The following is a 19,446-nucleotide window of genomic DNA, read 5'->3' as shown; positions in this document are numbered from 1 at the left end:
CCCTCCTGGGCCATGTGCCAACTTTTCCATCCCGCTAGTGGGGGCGCTGGCCCCATATGTCAATGCAGACAGTGATTTCCTGCTTCTCGGGGATTTCAATGTTCACAGTGAACTAAAGGAGTGTAAAGAGGTACAGTCCTTATTGACTGATCTGTCTTCACTGGGCCTAAGACAGGCGAATAGTGGTCCAACGCATCGCAGGACATACCTTGGCATAAAATGACTCATGAAGCCTTCAATGAGAGGTTTGTTGAACCCACCATTACTCCTACGAAGGGCATCGAGGTGGCTCTGACTAAATTTGAGGGAGCAATCACTACTGTGGTGGATATATTGCCCCCTTAAAATTGTTCAAACCACGTCCGGCACACAAGCAGGAAGTATGGTTCTCGGAACATTTAAGGTCCTTGAAACAAGTCGCCAGAAAATTTGAAAAGACATGGAGATCTTCCCATTTGGATGACGACAAGAACCGTTATTGGAAGGCCCTCACTATGAATCATAAAGCAATTCGAGCGACGCGCAAGAATTACATTGCGTCCCAACTCGCAGCTGCTGGTAATGCTCTGTGGGTCTTATATCAAATCTTGCAGTCCTTTGTCAAGCCTGTGGCTCGCGAGAGCTCTGAGCTAGCATCACAGCAATTGTGTGATGAAATATCTCAGTTCTTTACTGTTAAAGTAGATAGGATATATGAAAAAATCCTTAGCTCTGATTTGTCTTTTAGTAGAGATGCAACACGACCACAAGTCCTGGAAGAACCCGGCTCTGCTACTCATACCCTTGCTACATTTCCCTCTATTTCTCTCGAAGAGGTAGAATCTTCAATAAATCAGATCAAGAGCGGCTGTCTATCTGATACCATCCCAGCTAGAATAATGCCTGTGGTTGGCAGTGCGCTGGGTCCTGGGATTCAGCGACTTGTGAATCTTTCATTGGCTGAAGGCGAGGTCCCTAGGGGGTGGAAAAAGGCTCTGGTAAGACCTATTCGGAAAAACTCGGCAATCCCATGGACGGACCTGTCCAATCTCAGACCGATATCTCTGCTTCCTTTCCTGGGTAAACTCACAGAAAAACATGTGAACCAACATCTATCAAATTTTATCGAACAAGAAGATGGTCTGGATTTTTCTCAATCCGGCTTCAGGCCGAAGCACAGTACAGAGTCAGCACTACTGTCAGTCACGGACGGTCTGCATATGTATCAGGACAAGGGTTATTCCGTTATACTGATACTGTTAGACCTATCTGCAGCGTTCGATACTGTATCCCATAACATCTTGATTGGACGACTCATAAACATCAGTCTTGAGAACAAGGCACTGGCCTGGTTAAGGAGCTTTTTATCCAACCGCACCCAATGTGTCACCATGGGTGTGTACCGCGCGGTGGAGGTAGAGATCACTAATGGGGGGCCACAGGGCTCTTGTTTGAGTCCGACTCTTTTTAACATCTATGTGGCCCCCCTAGCAAGAATCATGAGAGCTTTTGATTTCATCCCAATGTCATACGCCGATGACACCCAGCTCCTTTTCCCTTTTAAGTCTCTAACTGCCGAGGTTAAAACCTCTTTCTCCCAGGGCATGAAGGTCGTGGCCCAGTGGATGTCATCAAATTGCCTACAGTGTAATGTAGGGAAGACCGAAGTCATGCTCTTTGAGGAGGCTAAAATCCTATGGACCCCGGACTGGTGGCCACAAGATCTTGGACCAGTCCCCGACCCTAAACAGGTCATGAAGAACTTGGGAGTATGTCTAGGCCAGGAGCTCTCGCTGTAGCAGCAAGGTAACCACACTGTGGGCTCATGTTTCCACGTGATAGGCCTCTTACGCAAAGTGTTTCCCCTGCTTCCTGACTCCATCAGGAAAACATTGGTGCAGGCTCTCGTCCTTAGTGGTATTGACTATTGCAATGGGTTGTTGTTATAGGCAAATGAGGGAGTATTAGCTAAACTCCAAGTGGTGCAGAATACTGCTGCCCAGTTGGTTTTGAACGTTCCCCCTAGATCCGCGTCCAAACCTCTTTTGGACAAGCTACATTGGCTATCGGTTCGCCAAAGGATTAAGTTTAAGACGTGTTGTCTAATTCACAAAAGTCTAAATGGACTAGGTCCCTCTTATTTGATAGACAAATTTGTACCTTATACTCCTGCTCGCTCGCTTAGGTCCAGTAACCAGCTTCTATTGCGTGTGCCCCGTGCAAAGAAGGCCAGACACGGAAGTAAAGCTCTGTCGGTGGTCAGGCCCACATTATGGAATAAACTCCCCTTAGCTCTCAGGCAACGTTCGGAGCATTTGTTGTTCAGGAAACAGCTTAAAACCTTCCTTTTTCAAAATTAATTCTTTGTAAGTGTACCCCCTGATTGTGCTTGTGGTGTTCTGAGGGTGCAGAGGTACTCCTTCGGGAGTCGATTCGAGAGCGTTCTAAACCCGCAAATAAATTTAAAAAAAAATACATTCACCACAGTACAGCGATCTGGGCCTAAATCCATTGTTTTTTTTGCTCACCATGCCATTCCAGTTTGAACCCAGCCATATGCAAATCAGTCTTGACCCATAGCACAATGAGAACAGTTCAGCCTGAACTGCTAGGCCAGGTCCTCCCTGGACTGGAAACAAGCATCCTTTGACCGGTTTCGGGGTTTCACCCCTCATCAGCCATCATCAGTTTGACTCCAGTGGCATGGCGAACACGGGATCCACGTCTGGGCATACCCGTCCCACTCGGGGTGACAAATGCAAAAAGAACGATTGATGGAAAGAATGTAGAACAGTTCAGGCTGGACTGTTCCCATGAGGCACAGGGTCAAAGACTGATTTGCAGATAGCTGGGTCTGAACTGTGGAGGCGCAGTGAGCCAAAAAATGATGATGGATTCAACCCCGATCTGTGACTGGGGGTGAGTGTCTGAAAAGTTTCAGGGCTCTGTCCATCATCCTTGTGTTTGCTTTGTTCACCCTAAGTTGGCAGGGTATGCCCAGACGTGAGTCCCTTGCTCACTTTGCCACCGGATTCAAACTAGCCTGGCTGATGAAGGATGTTACTCAGAAACCGGTCCCAGGACACTTGTTTCCGGTTCAGGGAACCTGGCTTGGCAGTTCAGGTTGGACTGTTCCCATGAGGCACAGGGTCAATACTGATTTGCATATAGCTGGGTCTGAAGTCAGTTGGCGAAGTGAGCTAAAGAATGATGATGGATTCAACCTAGATCTGTGACTGGGGGTGAGTGTCTTAAAAGTTTCTGTGATCTTTCCGTCATCTTCTTGTGTTTTCAGAATGCAGAACAATGTCATATATTCACCCCAGTACAGAAATCTGGACCTAAATCCATAGTTTGTGAAAGGCACCCTTTAGGATAGGCCAGTGAATCAGAAAGGCCAACCTGTGCAGAACTGCAATTGCGCACACACGTAGCTGCAGTGGCAGGCTTGATACATGTTTGAAAACACCATGTCAGCACTGCTTTCTAATGTGTGTGGGTAGGGTGCGTGCACTTTCACACTGAATTTAGAGTGGGAAAGTGACCAGAGACCTAAGGTCACAACGAGAGAGTCAGCAAAGCCCATGAGATGTCCTTGGGGAACAGCATATCCCTCTAGGAATTTAAACCCACATGAGGGTTTTCCCTACCTGGAAAGAGTAGACGCGCATGTTCTTACCCATCCGCTCACTTACCACGAGCTTCCCCCCTTTGAAGGATCACGGCTCTTGAGATTCCCGAGACGCCGAATACAACACTGCCCGCAGAACGCATGTAGCTGACCGATCTCTGCAGCTTCTCTGTGATTTGACACGCCACGGGGACGTTGGATTTCTCCCGGCCCCTATTCTTTTTTTGCCTGATTTGTTTTCTATGCAATGGAGCTATTATGTCCATCTACCCGTGAATAACTCATCTCTCACGGACGCCCCCCCCACTTTACCCCTGTCCTGAGGAAGACCCCCAGTAAGGTTTAACGGATACCTATAACTTTTTTGGGAGGTCGAAACATCAACAACCTGCTTACCTGCCAGCTTTTACCGCAACCAGAAGATATTTACAAAGATCCTTTAAGCATGGCATTGTAGAATTTACGGACATTTTCTGTATTGTACTCTGGCTCTGTGTTGAAGCCAGTATTTAGCGTTTTTTGTTGATGAGGGTCACATGACCTGCACGTTATTCCTTCCCAATCCTTGCACTCCTTTTCACTCATTTTTTCCTCCCTCATCCATTGGGGCACAAATGTTTTTTCTGAAATAAGTGATGTAATAATTCTTGATAAACATAATCCATAGGCTCATTGTGATTAAATAACAGTGTACCTTTTCAAGTGTCTGACTTTTTGTTTATGTTCTTTTTGATTCTCGCACCAATTGTTCTCCTTGTTTTTAATAAATGTGTAATGGGACCCCTTCCCTATATGTACCCTTTTGGACTTACCCTGGGAGTGTTGTGGTGATCGTGAAAGGGTTACTCATAGTTGGCTTCGGAGTGAGAAAGGCAAACTTGAGCACGATACCTGCTTGACATGCTATTCTGGTGGGTGGCACCATCTGTGCTGCGTCCCACTTCTAGCCAGTGCTGAACCCGCCCTGAGTATGTGGTGTACCTTCTTACAGGGCACTCACAGGTAGCATACCTAAACCCATCAAGTTAGCACCCCTTCCTAGCATGTGTAGGAAGGGTGCGCGCACTGACACACTGCAGTACAGTGGGAAAGCACCCAGAGTCCGAAGGCCACAAACGAGATTCAGCAAAAACCAGAAAGAAAAATCAACTTTTAGTTTAATCCCTTAAGAAGGGCCATGTCCAACACTGGCTCTCAATTCCTGCTTTTGCTCCTATATTGTGCCACCTGTCTCTCCTTCAAACGTGATCTGACCAGTTCCCCGCTGTACCTGGTTTGCTCTCCTCTCGCCATTCTTCCCTGCTCTCTTTCAATTTTCTATTCTATTGTTCACATTCCTGTCACCTATTTTCTCTCTAATACTGCTTACTTTTGTCTCTCACCTTGGCAACTGCTCACTCCTTTCACAGGACTGAATATTTCCTCAGTCCAAAAGATTAACACTCTCAGGTAGGCCACCTTTGTAATTTTGTTCCACCGCATTAATTATGAAAGAAAGGAAGAGGCCCCCGGAACCCTAACGGGTACTTGTTTGACTTGGTTCCATTTACCCGCCACAGGTACTAGGATTCTGAACGTCAGAGGCAGTTTCTGGAGACGTTTCATTGTTCATTGGGCAAGCCGTCGTCACGCAGCGTACTACTTGCAGTTTAGTTTATTTTTACATTTTTCAAACGACATTTGATGTATAACCTGGATAAGAAAAAATATGCTACCTAACTTTCTGCTCTTTTCTAATCTAAGCATGGGAATAGCAGCATATCCCAGTATTGGACAATCCAAAGGTGGAATGATTGGAAGAGTTCAAGAGGCACCGCATTACGACTCGCCTTGAAGCTCTGCAGGGTGCTTAAGCTGTGCAAAGACTTCCCAATCACCTCACAAACGGCAGTGCAAGGCTCCCTTAACCCCTGAATATGCAACTAGTGGGTTAAGCAGCGTCTTTGTCTGCTGTCTGCCTACTCACCAGCCATTTAGTGCATGCACGCATCTGTTTAGTCAGCGGACTTCTAATTGGCAGATAAAATTCACTTTTACACCGAGTCCGGCTAAATGCCTCTACCTTTCACAGAGTATTATATCCTGATGAAAAACAGCCTTTCCTTAGCCGGGCAGAAGCCCAAGTAGAGAGGTAAACACGTTCTGGAAAGCGGTGTGGAAAATGCGGTTTATACCAAGCAAGTGAAACTATTTATGAATGTATTTCCCAGAAATGCTATAACCTCTGGAGGTGACTTGAGAACGTCATTCCTCTGGGGCGGCTGCAGCTGTCTCTGACTGAATCAACACTTTCACTTTCGTTTCTTGTCAAACCGGAATTCCCACCGCGAGGGGAGGGCGTAGTCCGAGCTGGGCAGAAGAGCCAGCTGCTGCGAGCGGAGGGGGACGCGTACAGGGCGACCATGGCACAGTACAATCCTGAAGGTAGGAATCCGGGACACGGTCAAGCGCCGAACTCTGCGGGGTGCACAACCCCACAGCCCCCTTTCACAGAAGGGTGGATTAACCGGTCGCACTGTACTCGTTTTAATAAATATTAACTTAGCCTTTGCGCTGTACCCCTGTTCTTGCCAACTGAGTGAATTTCTTGGGTTCGAAAGTAGCCTGTTAGCTAAAAGCGCTTAAACACCAAGCTGAAAGACGACTGTTTAGCGTTCCAGGCCAGCTCCGAAAGTGCATGCTCTCCCCTAGAAAGTCAGACCCAACCATAAACCAAACCCGGAAATCTCCACACAAATCCGCACGTCAACACGATGTCACCGCGCATATAGACTTTAATGCTCTCGTTTCTCGTCAGGTGACATGCTAACATAAACATACTTCCACATTAAGGAAAGATTTAGCTAGATATTTATTTCAAAGTTCTGTCTATTTTATGTTATATCACGTTACAGTGAAAGAAACAAAGACCATGAAAGTATCACCCTTTTAGATAAAAATGGGTATACACAGATATAGATATCAAAACATATATTTTTTATTATTCTTGTTTTGTATATATATTATTCTTTTTGACATTGTAATTTATATTTATCATTCAGATACAGTCATAATTGTATGTCCAATATACATGATAGACGTAAAGATGACAAGACAGTGCGGCAGGTGTCAAACTACGCGCGTTTCGGCATACTTGCCTTCATCAGGTAGCCGTCTATTGCACATATATGATTACAAGCTTGCATACAGCATGGGTCCAAAGGATTCTTTAATCGTCCTATGTTACGGTCGGTTGGTGCAGTATAGTATATTATGCACACGGATGGCGAACTACGCAAATGTTTTTCGGTATTTAATCTATTATTTATGTTTTGAGGCTGCAGAATTAGCACTTGAATACCTGGGTGAAAAGTGAAGCTGCTGCATGACGAGGAGAGAGACTATTACCCTCCCTGGTCTGACAGTTGACTACATTTTCGCTGCATCATCTACATTTTTATCGTGTGGCCTTAGCAAAATTATCAACTCTTTATCAGAACACAGCTGCGAACCAAATTATTGAATAATAATCTATTGGAAGTGCTAATTCAGCAGCCTCAAAACATAAATAATGGATTCAATACCGAAAAACACTTGCGTAGTTCGCCATCCATGTGCATAATATACTATACTGCACCAACCGAGCGTAACATAGGACGATTAAAGAATCCTTTGAACCCATGCTGTATGCAAGCTTGTAATCATATATGTGCAATAGACGGCCACCTGATGAAGGCACGTATGCCGAAACGCGAGTAGTTTGACACCTGCCGCACTGCCTCCGTCATCTTTACGTCTATCCTCTTTATTGGACATACAATTATGACTGTATCTGAATGATGAATATAAATTACAATGTAAAAAAGAAAAGTATATATACAAAACAAGAATAAAAAAATATATGTTTTGATATCTATATCTGTGTATTCCCATTTTTATCTAAAAGGGTGATACTTTCATGGTCTTTGTTTCTTTCACTGTAACGTGATATAACATAAAATAGACAGAACTTTGAAATAAATATCTAGCTAAATCTTTCCTTAATGTTCAATTGTTCCCTATTTTTATCTAGATGTTAGATAGGGGTCCCTTGCTTCCTTAACAATAAACATACTTCCATACACCCCCTTGGATAGAACTACAGAAGGTGTCCAGGTTAAGGGTGTGCGGAGCGCCAACCACGATGGTGAGCTTTTCATCCAACTAAGCAGAGAGACGGCCGCGGTGTATTTGCAGACGACGCAGCCGGGTTTGAATGTGGTGCTGAGTTTTAATACTAGTTATTGGTGTACACTTACAACTATGTGGTTCCAAAGTATGTTTACCCTCTCTCCTGCACCTCCCAGTGCCAGATAATGGCAGTGAGGCTCAGGGGAGGGATGGGAACCCTGTGATATAGGAAATGTGTGTAAAGCTCCTGCAGGACGGCTAGCGGAGCACAGCCGACGTCCTGGCAAGTGCTGCTTACAGTGAATCCAGAAGAGCTTCACCTAAGCCTTGAGGGTGAGGTGGGGTACCTTTAAATGTGGCTCTTACAGCCGCACTGCTTTGCTAATAGATATGTATCCCTGTGTGCAGCACTGGCCGCACTTGTGAAAAGGCACCATCAATCTTGTGGATGAGATGTCTTGTACACCTTCCACAGAGGGGCTGCAGTAGCATTGGAATGCAAGTTAGCAGAGCCAAGTTGCTCTCCATGTGGGGCGAAGGATGTAACATACTTGTTGCAGTATTGGGGAAGTTAGAGTAGCGCTGTACAGGTAAGTTTAGCAATATTCCCCAAAAATCTTGTGTTGCACTTTTAGAAGCAACAGTAGCGAGCAGATTCTTCAGACTTCGGTTTCAACAAATGAATTTTAAAGATACTCACCATTAATTTTGAGATATTTAACTTGTTTTCTTATTCTGCATTTTAAGCACCACACAGCCCCCAGCAAATCCACCATATATCCATCATGAATTAACATTTCTCAGTGCAGGGCGATGGCCACCAAAACAAGCATTTGCAATGCAATCGGTCTCGCCTTTGGAACCTTATATATCTTTAGCTCTGCAACCCATTAGCCTGGGTGCTGAAACATCTACTGTCCTTTAACATGGAGGGAAAGTAAGCATCAAACTGTGGATCACGCCAGGTATGGGAACATGTGGAGAGAAATACTGCCTCCTATCAGCGGGACATGGTATTGTCCAAAGCTCGGTTTTTAATATAAAATCAGGGCCTTCGGGGGTCAAGTCACTGAAAATACAAGATTTGAACAAAATATTATTATCTGCAGGTGCTCGTAAAGACAAGTTTCAATGGCCTGGAATCTAGGGAATGCTAAAGTCTTTCTGGTATTTTACTGACCTCTACTGGTCGTTTTATATCAAGAAAGTTTAATATAGGCAGCTGCCACAAAAATAAAGAAAGAAAGTCCCTAAGCAGGACACAATTCTGGTATTTTACTGACCTCTATTGGTCGTTTTCTATCAAGACAGTGAAATATAGGCAATTGACCACAAAAAAGTCCCTAAGCAAAAGTGGACGCATACAAGTCCAAGGGCTGATCTCCAGAGCCCACAAAGTACATAAACAGATCTTCCTGACAGCGCAAGCGCCATCTCGGCTTGACCTAAAAATACTAGTGAAAAACCATGGTAATCCTTAGTCATTTTGTTAATGTTTATTTGTAAAGAGCACTATCACTTGCAAAGGTATCCTGGTGCTGAACATGTGTGTGTACCCGTGCCTTTGGGAGGTTGGTTCATTGAAGAGCCAAGCCTTCAGCTTTTTGCATGATTCAAAACGAGAAGAGGGGCTCTGATGTGGAGTGGGAGGCTGTTCCATGCTTTAGGAACGGTTTAAGAGAACTCCCACCCTTCTGAACTGCTTATGTGTATGCACGGGATGTGTGTGAGTAGAAGTCCTGCGTAGCAGATGTACCTGGCTGCTTGGGGGAAGTAGATGCAACTTTTCAGGTAGGTGGGGCCTAAGTTGTGTAGAGCCTTGAATGTGTGTGTAAGGAGTTAGAAATGAGCGTTGTTAGAAATTGGGTTTTTGGTTGGCATAGGTATGCACCCTGTCCAAGCAGAAGCCACAATCCTAGTCAGAATAAGCTACATACACACCAAAGGGTAGCCTGTTCTCACCCTTTGGTAGCTTGACACAGAGCAGTTGGGCTTATCTAAAGAGGCAAAGTGTAAAGTATTAGTGCAACTCACAGACACACAGTTGCATAATGAATACATCACCAAAAAACTCCATACAGGTTTATAAAAATAGTTTATTATATTATAAGCAAAACAAGACCAAAACAGCAAAAATCTATTGTGTAGAACGTGAGATATTGACTTTTAAAAGAATAAAGGCAGAAAAGCGCTTAGAAGCAAGTAGTGCTGAAAACGTTACTTTAAGTCATGCTTGACCGGGGAAAAGTCAAAGTTCGGGCTAACTGTGGTGGAGTGCCAGACGGCTACAGGACCCACGCAGGACACAGTGAACAAGGTACCTTTTCTGGTCGCAAACAGCGAGACCCGTCAATCTTCTCCAGGCGGTGAAGGTGATGCCTCTGTTCCGAAGACGGTTGCCGGAGTCAAGAAGCGCTGAGAGATGCACCAGCTTCTGCCATGCAGCCAAAGGGATGCATCGTTCTCACCAAGGTGCAGCTGCTGCGATGTACTGTCCAATGCGCTGATCTCTGGATGCAAAGCGCTTGTTCCTCTGCGATGCTCCAATTTTGCACCAACAACCAGGTCATTGCACTGGTTCTGTTATACACAGACATGAAATGCGTTTAAATCTGTTTTGCAAGTATCTGCGCTACTTCCAGTGTGCCAGGCACAGGTGCAGGAGTAGAGACTTTCAATTTCCTGAGTCTGAAGCAACAGGATTCAAGCCAAAAAGCCCAGAATCCAGCTCTTCTTCTGCACTGTCAGAGAGCAGCTGGTAGCAGGACAACACAAGAGAAAAGAAACAGACATTCCAAGTCTGCAATCCAAAGATGAGTCCTCTAAGCAGTACAGCAGCCCTTCTGAAAGAGGTTCAGTTCAAGATCCAGAAGTGTCTTATTTTAGTGAGTACCCAAAAGTGCCTTTGATGTTAGGGGTGGCATCAAGGCAGCTCTCTGAAGTGTACAGACCCCCTTTCAGGCCAGTCCTGTCTGCCAGGCTATTTATGGGGGCAAAATCAGCCTTTTGTGTGTGGACAGGACACTACCTATTCATGTTAATTGCAACCCCCTCCCTTCCATCCTTCCCAGGCACGGCCATCAAAATGCAGATGTATGTAGATGGGTACTTAGACACACCTATCCTACCTGTATTGTGGCTGTGTACAGGGAATGTGCAAAGTGTTGCTGTCACCCGCCTGAGATGTGTATTGGAGACAGGCTATCAGGCACACTGAGAAGTAAGTGCAGAGAAATATCCACTTTATAAAAGTGAGATTTCTAAAATAGTAATGTTAAATCCAACTTTGCCAGTAAGTAGGATTTATCAATACCATTCCAAACGTATGAATCATGAAAAAGCAGCTCCACTTTGATCAGAAATTACAGCTTAAAATTGTATTTAGAAATTACCAATGCTAACCTATGAGAGGAGTAGTCCGCGCAGTAGTGAAAAATGAAATAAGCTGTTTGTCACTACCAGGACATGTAAACCATAAAAGTATGTGACCTACATTTTACTTAGATAGCACCCTGTCCTTAGATCTACTCAGGGCCTATCTTAGGGGTGAGTTATATATAAAAAAATTAGATTTGAAGGCTTGGCAAGTAGTTTTAAATGCCAAGTCGGAGTGGCAGTAAACGGCGCACACAGGCACTGCAGTTGCAGGACTGAGACAGGTTTGAAAGGCTACTTCTGTGGGTGGCACAATAAGAGCTTCAGACCCACTAGTAGCATTTATTTTACAGGCCCTGGGTATATGGCATACCACCTTACAAAGGACTTGCAAGTAAATTAAAATATGTCAATTACACATTTTTATTTAAGAAGCACATACACTGCGCTAATTAGCAGTGATAAAGTGCTCAGAGTCCTTAGGCCAACAAAAAGATTCCTTATCTAAATAGTATCCTCCTTGTAAATCCACATGATTAATGACTTGACCTCAGACGGAATTTCCCCGCGGTGCGGGAAAATCCCACACGTGCGCAGATCAGACGGCTCCCGGCCGTCCAACGCACAAGCCCACCGTGACGTCGGACGGCCGGGGGCCGTTTGACGCAGGCATGGGGTTAATGAGCGAGGGATTTACCTATACTCCACCACACTTAGAGCGCATATCCTATTCTTACGCAGTTACGTTTGTAGGTTAATCGTGCCCCCTTAATAATATCAATTAATAATATAACTGTTACAGACTGTTGTGTATGCTGCGCATGCACGCACGCTCCTTCTCGCGTGCTGTTTCTCCTGCGCGCTGTCTTCTCGCGCTTTGTGTTTTAATGCATAACTTGTTATTGTTCAAATGTGTTATTATTACTCCATGGCACGATCTGTTATCGGGCCTTTGTACTGTTATGAGATGTAGAGTCAGTTGCTGTATGCTGACCGATGCCTTAAGACGTGTTACTGGGAGATGCTTCTTTTTATCCACGAATAAACTACATTCTCTACTAAACCTTTGTCATCCTGATTTAACAATCTGGCGACGAGGGACGGAACACTTTGGAGGCATTTCCTAGTTTCATTTCTATTTTTTTTTTTCTCCAAGAAATTAACGAGCACCGAGAGATTGGAAACCTTACAAAATTAATTTCTGGATATTTAATTTTATTCTACACATCCATTAAGACTGTGGGAGTTGGATTTGATTACTTTACCTTGATCGGCGCCTTTCTAAAAATCGTTTGCTGCCAGTTAAACGTGGAGGTTTTCTTCATTTACTCCTTTCCACACGCTGTGCAACGTTTGTCTATGAAGAGCCGTCATTGGTTTTCTCCAAGCAGAGAGGTGATTGGATCAACTCGTGTAAACGCCACTCCCCTTTACCGGTCTCAGAAAGAAAAGAGGTGACTCAAAATCGGATTTCACGAAGAAGAAGTTATTCTTGGATTGAATTTATTTATCGTCAGTTTAAAAGCGAAGGAGGTGACTTAATGTTTATTTCTCAATCGGATTTCGCTTGTTGAGTAAAGCAGTTTCAAGAAAAACTCGGCAACCTCTCAAATTTTCTTTTGAATTAGTGACTTTTTTTAAAAACTTTACTTGTTAATTTATTATTTATTTACAGTATAAGTATAAAGTACTAACATGTGTGCACAGGGTTATACGCTTTCCCCACCCCAGAGTTATTGGGCAGCTGGAGGTTCTCCTTGCATGCCCTGGATTGAGTGGAAAGCCTATTTTCTAACTTATATTGAAACCCTAGATGCAAATGGTAAAATGAAACCCCCTGAAAAGAAAGGTATTTTCCTACATTGTTTAGGACCTGAAGGGTTAAAAGCCTTCAACCAATTGCCTGCTTCACAAGCCAGTGGGGAGGCTAATGTTTTTGAAAAAGCATTATTTGACTTTGATAAATTTTGTTCTCCAAAGGTTTGCATAGGAATCTCTAGGTATAAATTATTTCAAAGGAAACAGTTAAGTGAAGAATCTGTTGACAATTTTGTTTCCTCACTTAAAACACTAGCCTTAGACTGCAAGTTTGGAAATCTACAAGAAGATCTGATTAGAGATCAGGTTGTTATGCATTCATGTAATGAAACTATACAAGAAAGGTTGTGGATTAATGGTGATGAAAATTTAGACAAGGTATTCACTGAGGAAGGTTTGCCAGTTAGACTTATTACGGACAATGGAGTTCAATTCAATTCGAATAAGGCTAAAGATTATTTTTCTAGGTTAGGCATTGTGCATTCTACAACTTCTCTGTATAACCCTAGTGGGAATGGCGTAATAGAGAGGTTTAATAGAGTTTTGAAAAGTGCCATACAGTCAGTGGGAAATGAGAGCAAGAGATGGGAAGTTGAAGTCTTTAAAAAAGTGTGAATGTACAGGACTACTGTAAATTCCATGACTGGTTATTCTCCTTTTGAGATCATGAGGGGAAGACTCCCAAGGACTAAAGTGAATCCGTCATGGTTGAGTAAATCAACCTTTTCAGGTGTAGATCTGGGTAGAGTTAAAGAAAATCTTGCTCGCACTCATTGTAACAACAGCAAATATTTTCATGAAAAATTTGGTTCTAAAGTTGACCCAATTGTGGAAGTTGGTATGATGGTGAAGGTTAAGAAACCTTGGAAGGTCAAAAAGGGAGAAAGTTCTTTCATGGGTCCTTTTGAAGTGGTTGAGGTCCTTAAAAATTCTGTGAGATTGTCGAATAATAAGGTATGGAATCTCAACAGGATTGCCTTCCTTAAATCAGATAAGTCTATTTACAAGAATTCTTCCACTGTGAATCATTCTGATTATTCTTTTTTGGATGAGAGTTTTGGTGATGGTACTATTTGTAATAAGGATGGGGCAACATCTAGTTGTTCAAGTGTGGAAAGCAATTCTAGTCAAAATGTGGACGTTCAACCTACATCAGTCAATGACAGTGAATTGCCTGTACAAAGAAGATCCATAAGAAAGCCTAAATGGATGTCAGATTTTATTGTTTTTGTGAAGGGGAAATTAGATAGTTAGTTTTTTTTTTCATTTTTTTTTTTTTACTGTTTTCTCTTTTCTTCTGTTTTATAAGGGGGGAAGGTGTGTTGTGTATGCTGCGCATGCACGCACGCTCCTTCTCCCGTGCTGTTTCTCCTGCGCGCTGTCTTCTCGCGCTTTGTGTTTTAATGCATAACTTGTTATTGTTCAAATGTGTTATCATTACTCCATGGCACGATCTGTTATCGGGCCGTTGTACTGTTATGAGATGTTCGAGCTCTCCCTAGCGAGAGACACTAGGGCTGCAAGCGTTTTTTACCAGAATTTACTTGCTAGAATTTGCACTTGTGAATCTGCATTTTAAAAGCTAAAAAGATCGTTTTTATGATTTTTACTGGGGGGCTTCTAAATAGAGAATTTTAATTGGGAATTTACTGAGGCACACTGACACTTCTTCCCACGCCTATACTCTCTTTCCCTGCCTCGCCCAGCCGTGTTGTTTGATTAGGTGCTGGCGGCGGCGGGCGCCATCTTAGGTGTGGCTGGGGGCTGCGCTCTAGTCGCGCCGGACTCCCGCCCTCCCAGGCTATTTAGGGCTGCTCTGTAAAGCCCTCGCTGCTTTTCTTCGAGCTCTCCCTAGCGAGAGACACTAGGGCTGCGAGCGATTTTTACCAGAATTTACTTGCTAGAATTTGCACCTGTGAATCTGCATTTTAAAAGCTAAAAAGATCGTTTTTATGATTTTTACTGGGGGGCTTCTAAATAGAGAATTTTAATTGGGAATTTACTGAGGCACACTGACACTTCTTCCCACGCCTATACTCTCTTTCCCTGCCTCGCCCAGCCGTGTTGTTTGATTAGGTGCTGGCAGCGGCGGGCGCCATCTTAGGTGTGGCTGGGGGCTGCGCTCTAGTCGCGCCGGACTCCCACCCTCCTCACACCCTATATAATGTGTCACACGGCCAGACAGCGCAGCGGGCTGGCGCAGCGGGCGCGCCGGATGCGCGCCGAAGCCGCGCCAAAGCCAAGCCCGTCCGCGACCGGACACGGCCCAGGGCCACACCCCCTGTCCCTGATGGCAGAATTACCTGGAGCAGGAGCGACTTAGTAAGTTTCTCCTCGTATATTTGCACCCCGGGCCTTCATAGTATAAGGGTTGGAGAGATTGAAGGATGTAAACATTGCCAATTCCATTTTAGTACCACGCTTGTTGACTCCAGGGCTAGCGCCTCCTTGTTGTCCTGTGGCCTGATCAATGCCAGATCGCTTAGCTGCCATAAACACGATGTATATGACCTCCTCACTGATAAACATCCTGATCTGCTGTTCATCACTGAAACTTGGCTAGAGGCCAATTCTGATCCTGATGTTGTCCAGGCCTTACCAGACGACTATCAAATGGTGCGCCTGGACAGACCCGTAGGCAGAGGAGGGGGAATTGCGATCGCCTTTAAACAGCAATGGGTCTGTAAACTCGAACGAGTCAATTTGGCAGGTTGCGAGGCAGGTGTCTTTAGCATAAACATTGATGGGAGCATGACGATTAAGGGTTTGCTAGTCTATCGCCCTCCAGGACCTATGTCCAGATTCAAAGGCAACCTTTTAGAGTGTGTTACTGAATCAGCGATCAGGAGGGATACGTTTCTATTGTTAGGAGACTTAAACACACACCTTGACGACTCCTCAGATAAAGGAGCGGTGGAGTTCCGAAATGAACTTCACACCCTACAGCTGGAACTAAAGAGGCTGCTTCCTACATACAATCGTGGGCACTTGCTTGACCCAATATTCGCTAACTGGGAGGATGTCTCAGTTGCTCCCCCAGTGCCTCTGCCTTGGACAGACCATTTCTTGGTCCCATTTGCCATCTTCCTGCCTAATTATAAAGCCAACGCCCCCACCCCACTCAATTATCCTCGGCGCAGGTGGGCAAGATTCTCCCTGCAAAAGTTTAATACGGCCCTCACTCCGGAAGGTCCCCCAGGAGGCAATGATGTCAATACAGCGAATAGGTTGCTCAATGACCGTATCACTGCTGCTCTGGACTGCACAGCCCCGCTGGGACGACCTACCAAAGGGGCTCAGAGACTAAGAACCGCTCCCTGGTTTGGCGAGGCGTTGCGTTGTGCTAAAAGGGACTGCAAACGTGCAGAAAGGCAGTGGAGAGTGGCATATGACGACCGGATGAAAGAGGCCTATCTCGCGAAGAGACGCGCCTATCACAACAAGATCCGGATAGAGAAGGCCACATACTATGCTGACAGAATCCACGAGGCAGAGAACTCGTCTAGGGAACTGTTCAGCATATAAAAAACTCTGGCTACCCCAAAAACCTCTACTTTAGAGGACGATCACTTAGTAGCAGCATGCAATCGCATTGCAAACTACTTTGGAGATAAAGTGTCTAAGATTTACTCTTGCTTTTCCCCACATACCTCCTGCAGCGGAAATGTCAGCAGACTTAATGAGTGATGTAGCCGATCAAAATCTGCTACTTAATTTCACCACGCCTTCACCGGTGGATTTAGTTAAAATTTGCAGATCTGTTAAATCTGGCTCCCCTCGGGATCCCGCCTCCCCAAAAAGGCTGGGAGACAGTCTGGAAACACTAGAACCCTATATCAGACACTTGCTAGATGTCTCCTTCCTATCCAGCTCCATACCAGAGGACTGGAAACAGGCTGTGGTGCTCCCCCTACGTAAGAAGCCCAACATTAACTTTGAGAAGTTAGATAATCTTCGCTTCATCTCCTTGCTGCCTTATTTTTCTAAGGTAGCGGAGAAGGTGGTAAATAAGCAGCTAATGAAATTTGTGGAAGAAAGCAACCTCCTTCACCCTACGCAATTCGGGTTTCGGCCGCGTCACTCTACGGAGTCTGCCCTCCTTAGGGCTACCGAAACCCTTAGGCAAGGTGCTGATGAGGGACAAACCATGGCCTTAATCCTCCTGGACCTCAGTGCGGCGTTCGACACTGTAGCACACTCCATCTTGCTACAGTGTCTGAGCAAAGGCGGGGTGAGAGGGGCAGCACTGAAATGGTTTTACTCATTTCTTGCAGGCCGAGACTTCCAAGTAAGGCAGGGCGACCATTACTCTGAGCGCATCTCTCTGGATCAAGGGGTGCCGCAGGGCTCGTCCCTGAGCCCAACCCTTTTTAATCTTTATGTTGCCCCGATCGCTACCTTGGTAGAGAGTTACGGCCTCCAAATGGTGTCATATGCCGACGACACGCAGTTGGTCATCTCCCTATCACGTGCGCGGTACACAGACAAAATATCGATTTTTAAATATCGATATACAAAAATATCGAAGTTTAAATATTGATGGGACAAAATATCGAAGGTAAGTAATATCGACAGTCTTAATATCGATATTAGTATGATATCAGTAATATCGAAGTTTTAAATATCGATGTCAATAATATCGAAATAAATAACTTTGATGTTACTAATATCAATTTTTAAATAAATTTAGTGTATATTATATTGTATTTATTATGTTTTATTTTTTATTTTTAATGTAATTTAATTAAATATTGTCTTTTACTTCTGTAGCGGGTTGTGGTTTATAGGGGAATAGGGTGGGAAGTAATTTAATTATGTTAAATTAATTATTAATTAGTAGGAATTATTAATTAATTAATTGAGAAATAATTTTTAATTAATTTTAATTAATTGATTAATTGATAAATATGTTCTGTAGCGGGTTATGGGTTTATAGGGGAATAGGGTGGGAAGTAATTTCATAATAATTAATTAATATATATTTGTACATATTTTAATTAATAATTAATTGGTAATAATTTATATTAATTAGTTAATTAATATAATGTTGTACATATTTATAATTATTAATTAGTTGGTAATTAATTAATATTAATTATTTAATTACATTAATTATAGTAATTTTTTTATATATAATTTTTTGTTATTCTTAATTAATTAATTGGGAAAAATAATATTAATTATTAAATTAAATTAATTACAGCTAATGTGCTAATATATTTCCTTTATTGTTATTGTTAATTAATAATTAATTGGTAATTAAATAATATTAATTAATTTTGGGTAAAGGAGTATTTTTAGGGTTCAGGGTCAGTTTTCAGTTTTTGGGTAAAGGGGTATTTTTAGGGTTCTGGGTCAGTTTTCAGTTTTTGGGTAAAGGGGTATTTTTAGGGTTCATGGTCAGTTTTCAGTTCATGGGTAAAGGGGTATTTTTAGGGTTCAGGGTCAGTTTTCAGTTTTTGGGTAAAGGGGTATTTTTAGGGTTCAGGGTCAGTTTTCAGTTTTTGGGTAAAGGGGTATTTTTAGGGTTCAGGGTCAGTTTTCAGTTTTTGGGTAAAGGGGCATTTTTAGGGATAAGGGTCAGTTTTCAGTTCATGGGTAAAGGGGTATTTTTAGGGTTCAGGGTCAGTTTGGGGTTTTTGGGGTACAGGGATATTTTTAGGGTTCAGGGTCAGTTTTGGGTTTTTGGGGTACAGGCGTACAGGGTAAAAACAAAAAATATTACATTAAATCAAATAAATAACATTAAAAAAAATTACATTAAATTATTAAGTGTTTTATTTATTTTAAATGTATATGTATTAGTTTTAATTTTGTTTTAATATTTTATTTAATATTTGTAAAATTATATGTATTTTAAAATTATTTTTACATTATTATTAATACATTTAAAAAAACGATATTTTTGATTCCGATATTTTTGTACTACGATATTATTTTTTCGATATTTTTGTACTTACCTTTATGAAGATAGGATTCCGATATTTTTGATGTCGATATTTTTGCTCCGATATTTTTGTATTTCGATATTCTGTCTGTCGATATTATGTCAGACATTCCACGTGCGCCCGGTCTCTCGGCGGACATCTTCAGAGCTTGCATGCAAGACCTCGCGGCCTGGATGTCCGCCAATTGCCTCAAGCTCAACGGAGGCAAGACCGAGGTACTGGTGGAGGAGGGAGGCCAATCGGCGTGGACGTCGGCGTGGTGGCCGTCGTTCTTGGGTCCAGCACCCACCCCTTGCCAGAAAGCAAAGAACTTGGGCATTTGGTTTGACTCTGACCTTACCTTTGGTCCCCAGATCAATCAGGTGGTTGGATCATGCTTTGGGACCCTCAAAAGTCTCAGGAAGGTATTAAAATTCTTACCTATCAGAGCCCGCCAAACCCTGGTGCATGCACTAGTCACGTCAAAGATGGATTACGGCAATCTTCTCTACTTGGGAACCCTGGAGAAGAATTTGAGCCATCTTCAGGTTCTCCAGAATGCCGCTG

The 19,446-nt window shown here is 43.4% G+C and overlaps 1 protein-coding gene across 3 annotated transcripts in view; it reads left to right on the top strand.

Moving 5' to 3' along the window:
* Positions 1–5,903: 5,903 nt before the first annotated feature.
* LOC147712984 (uncharacterized) overlaps positions 5,904–19,446 on the top strand; it is a 373,114-nt gene continuing 359,571 nt past the window's right edge. Inside the window, exon 1 of one of the 3 annotated variants that reach the window (XM_086923605.1) lies at positions 5,904–6,034. In XM_086923605.1, the coding sequence (XP_086779731.1) occupies positions 6,013–6,034 (22 nt within the window). In that variant the 5' untranslated portion in view covers positions 5,904–6,012. The remainder of the gene's footprint in view (positions 6,035–19,446) is intronic. The other 2 variants (XR_015296034.1, XR_015296033.1) reach the window with 2 other exon arrangements.

This window comes from Lissotriton vulgaris, chromosome 5 (assembly GCF_964263255.1).
Source record: "Lissotriton vulgaris chromosome 5, aLisVul1.2, whole genome shotgun sequence".
NCBI classification, from domain to species: domain Eukaryota; kingdom Metazoa; phylum Chordata; class Amphibia; order Caudata; family Salamandridae; genus Lissotriton; species Lissotriton vulgaris.
This window is presented reverse-complemented; position numbering and strand designations above follow the sequence as displayed.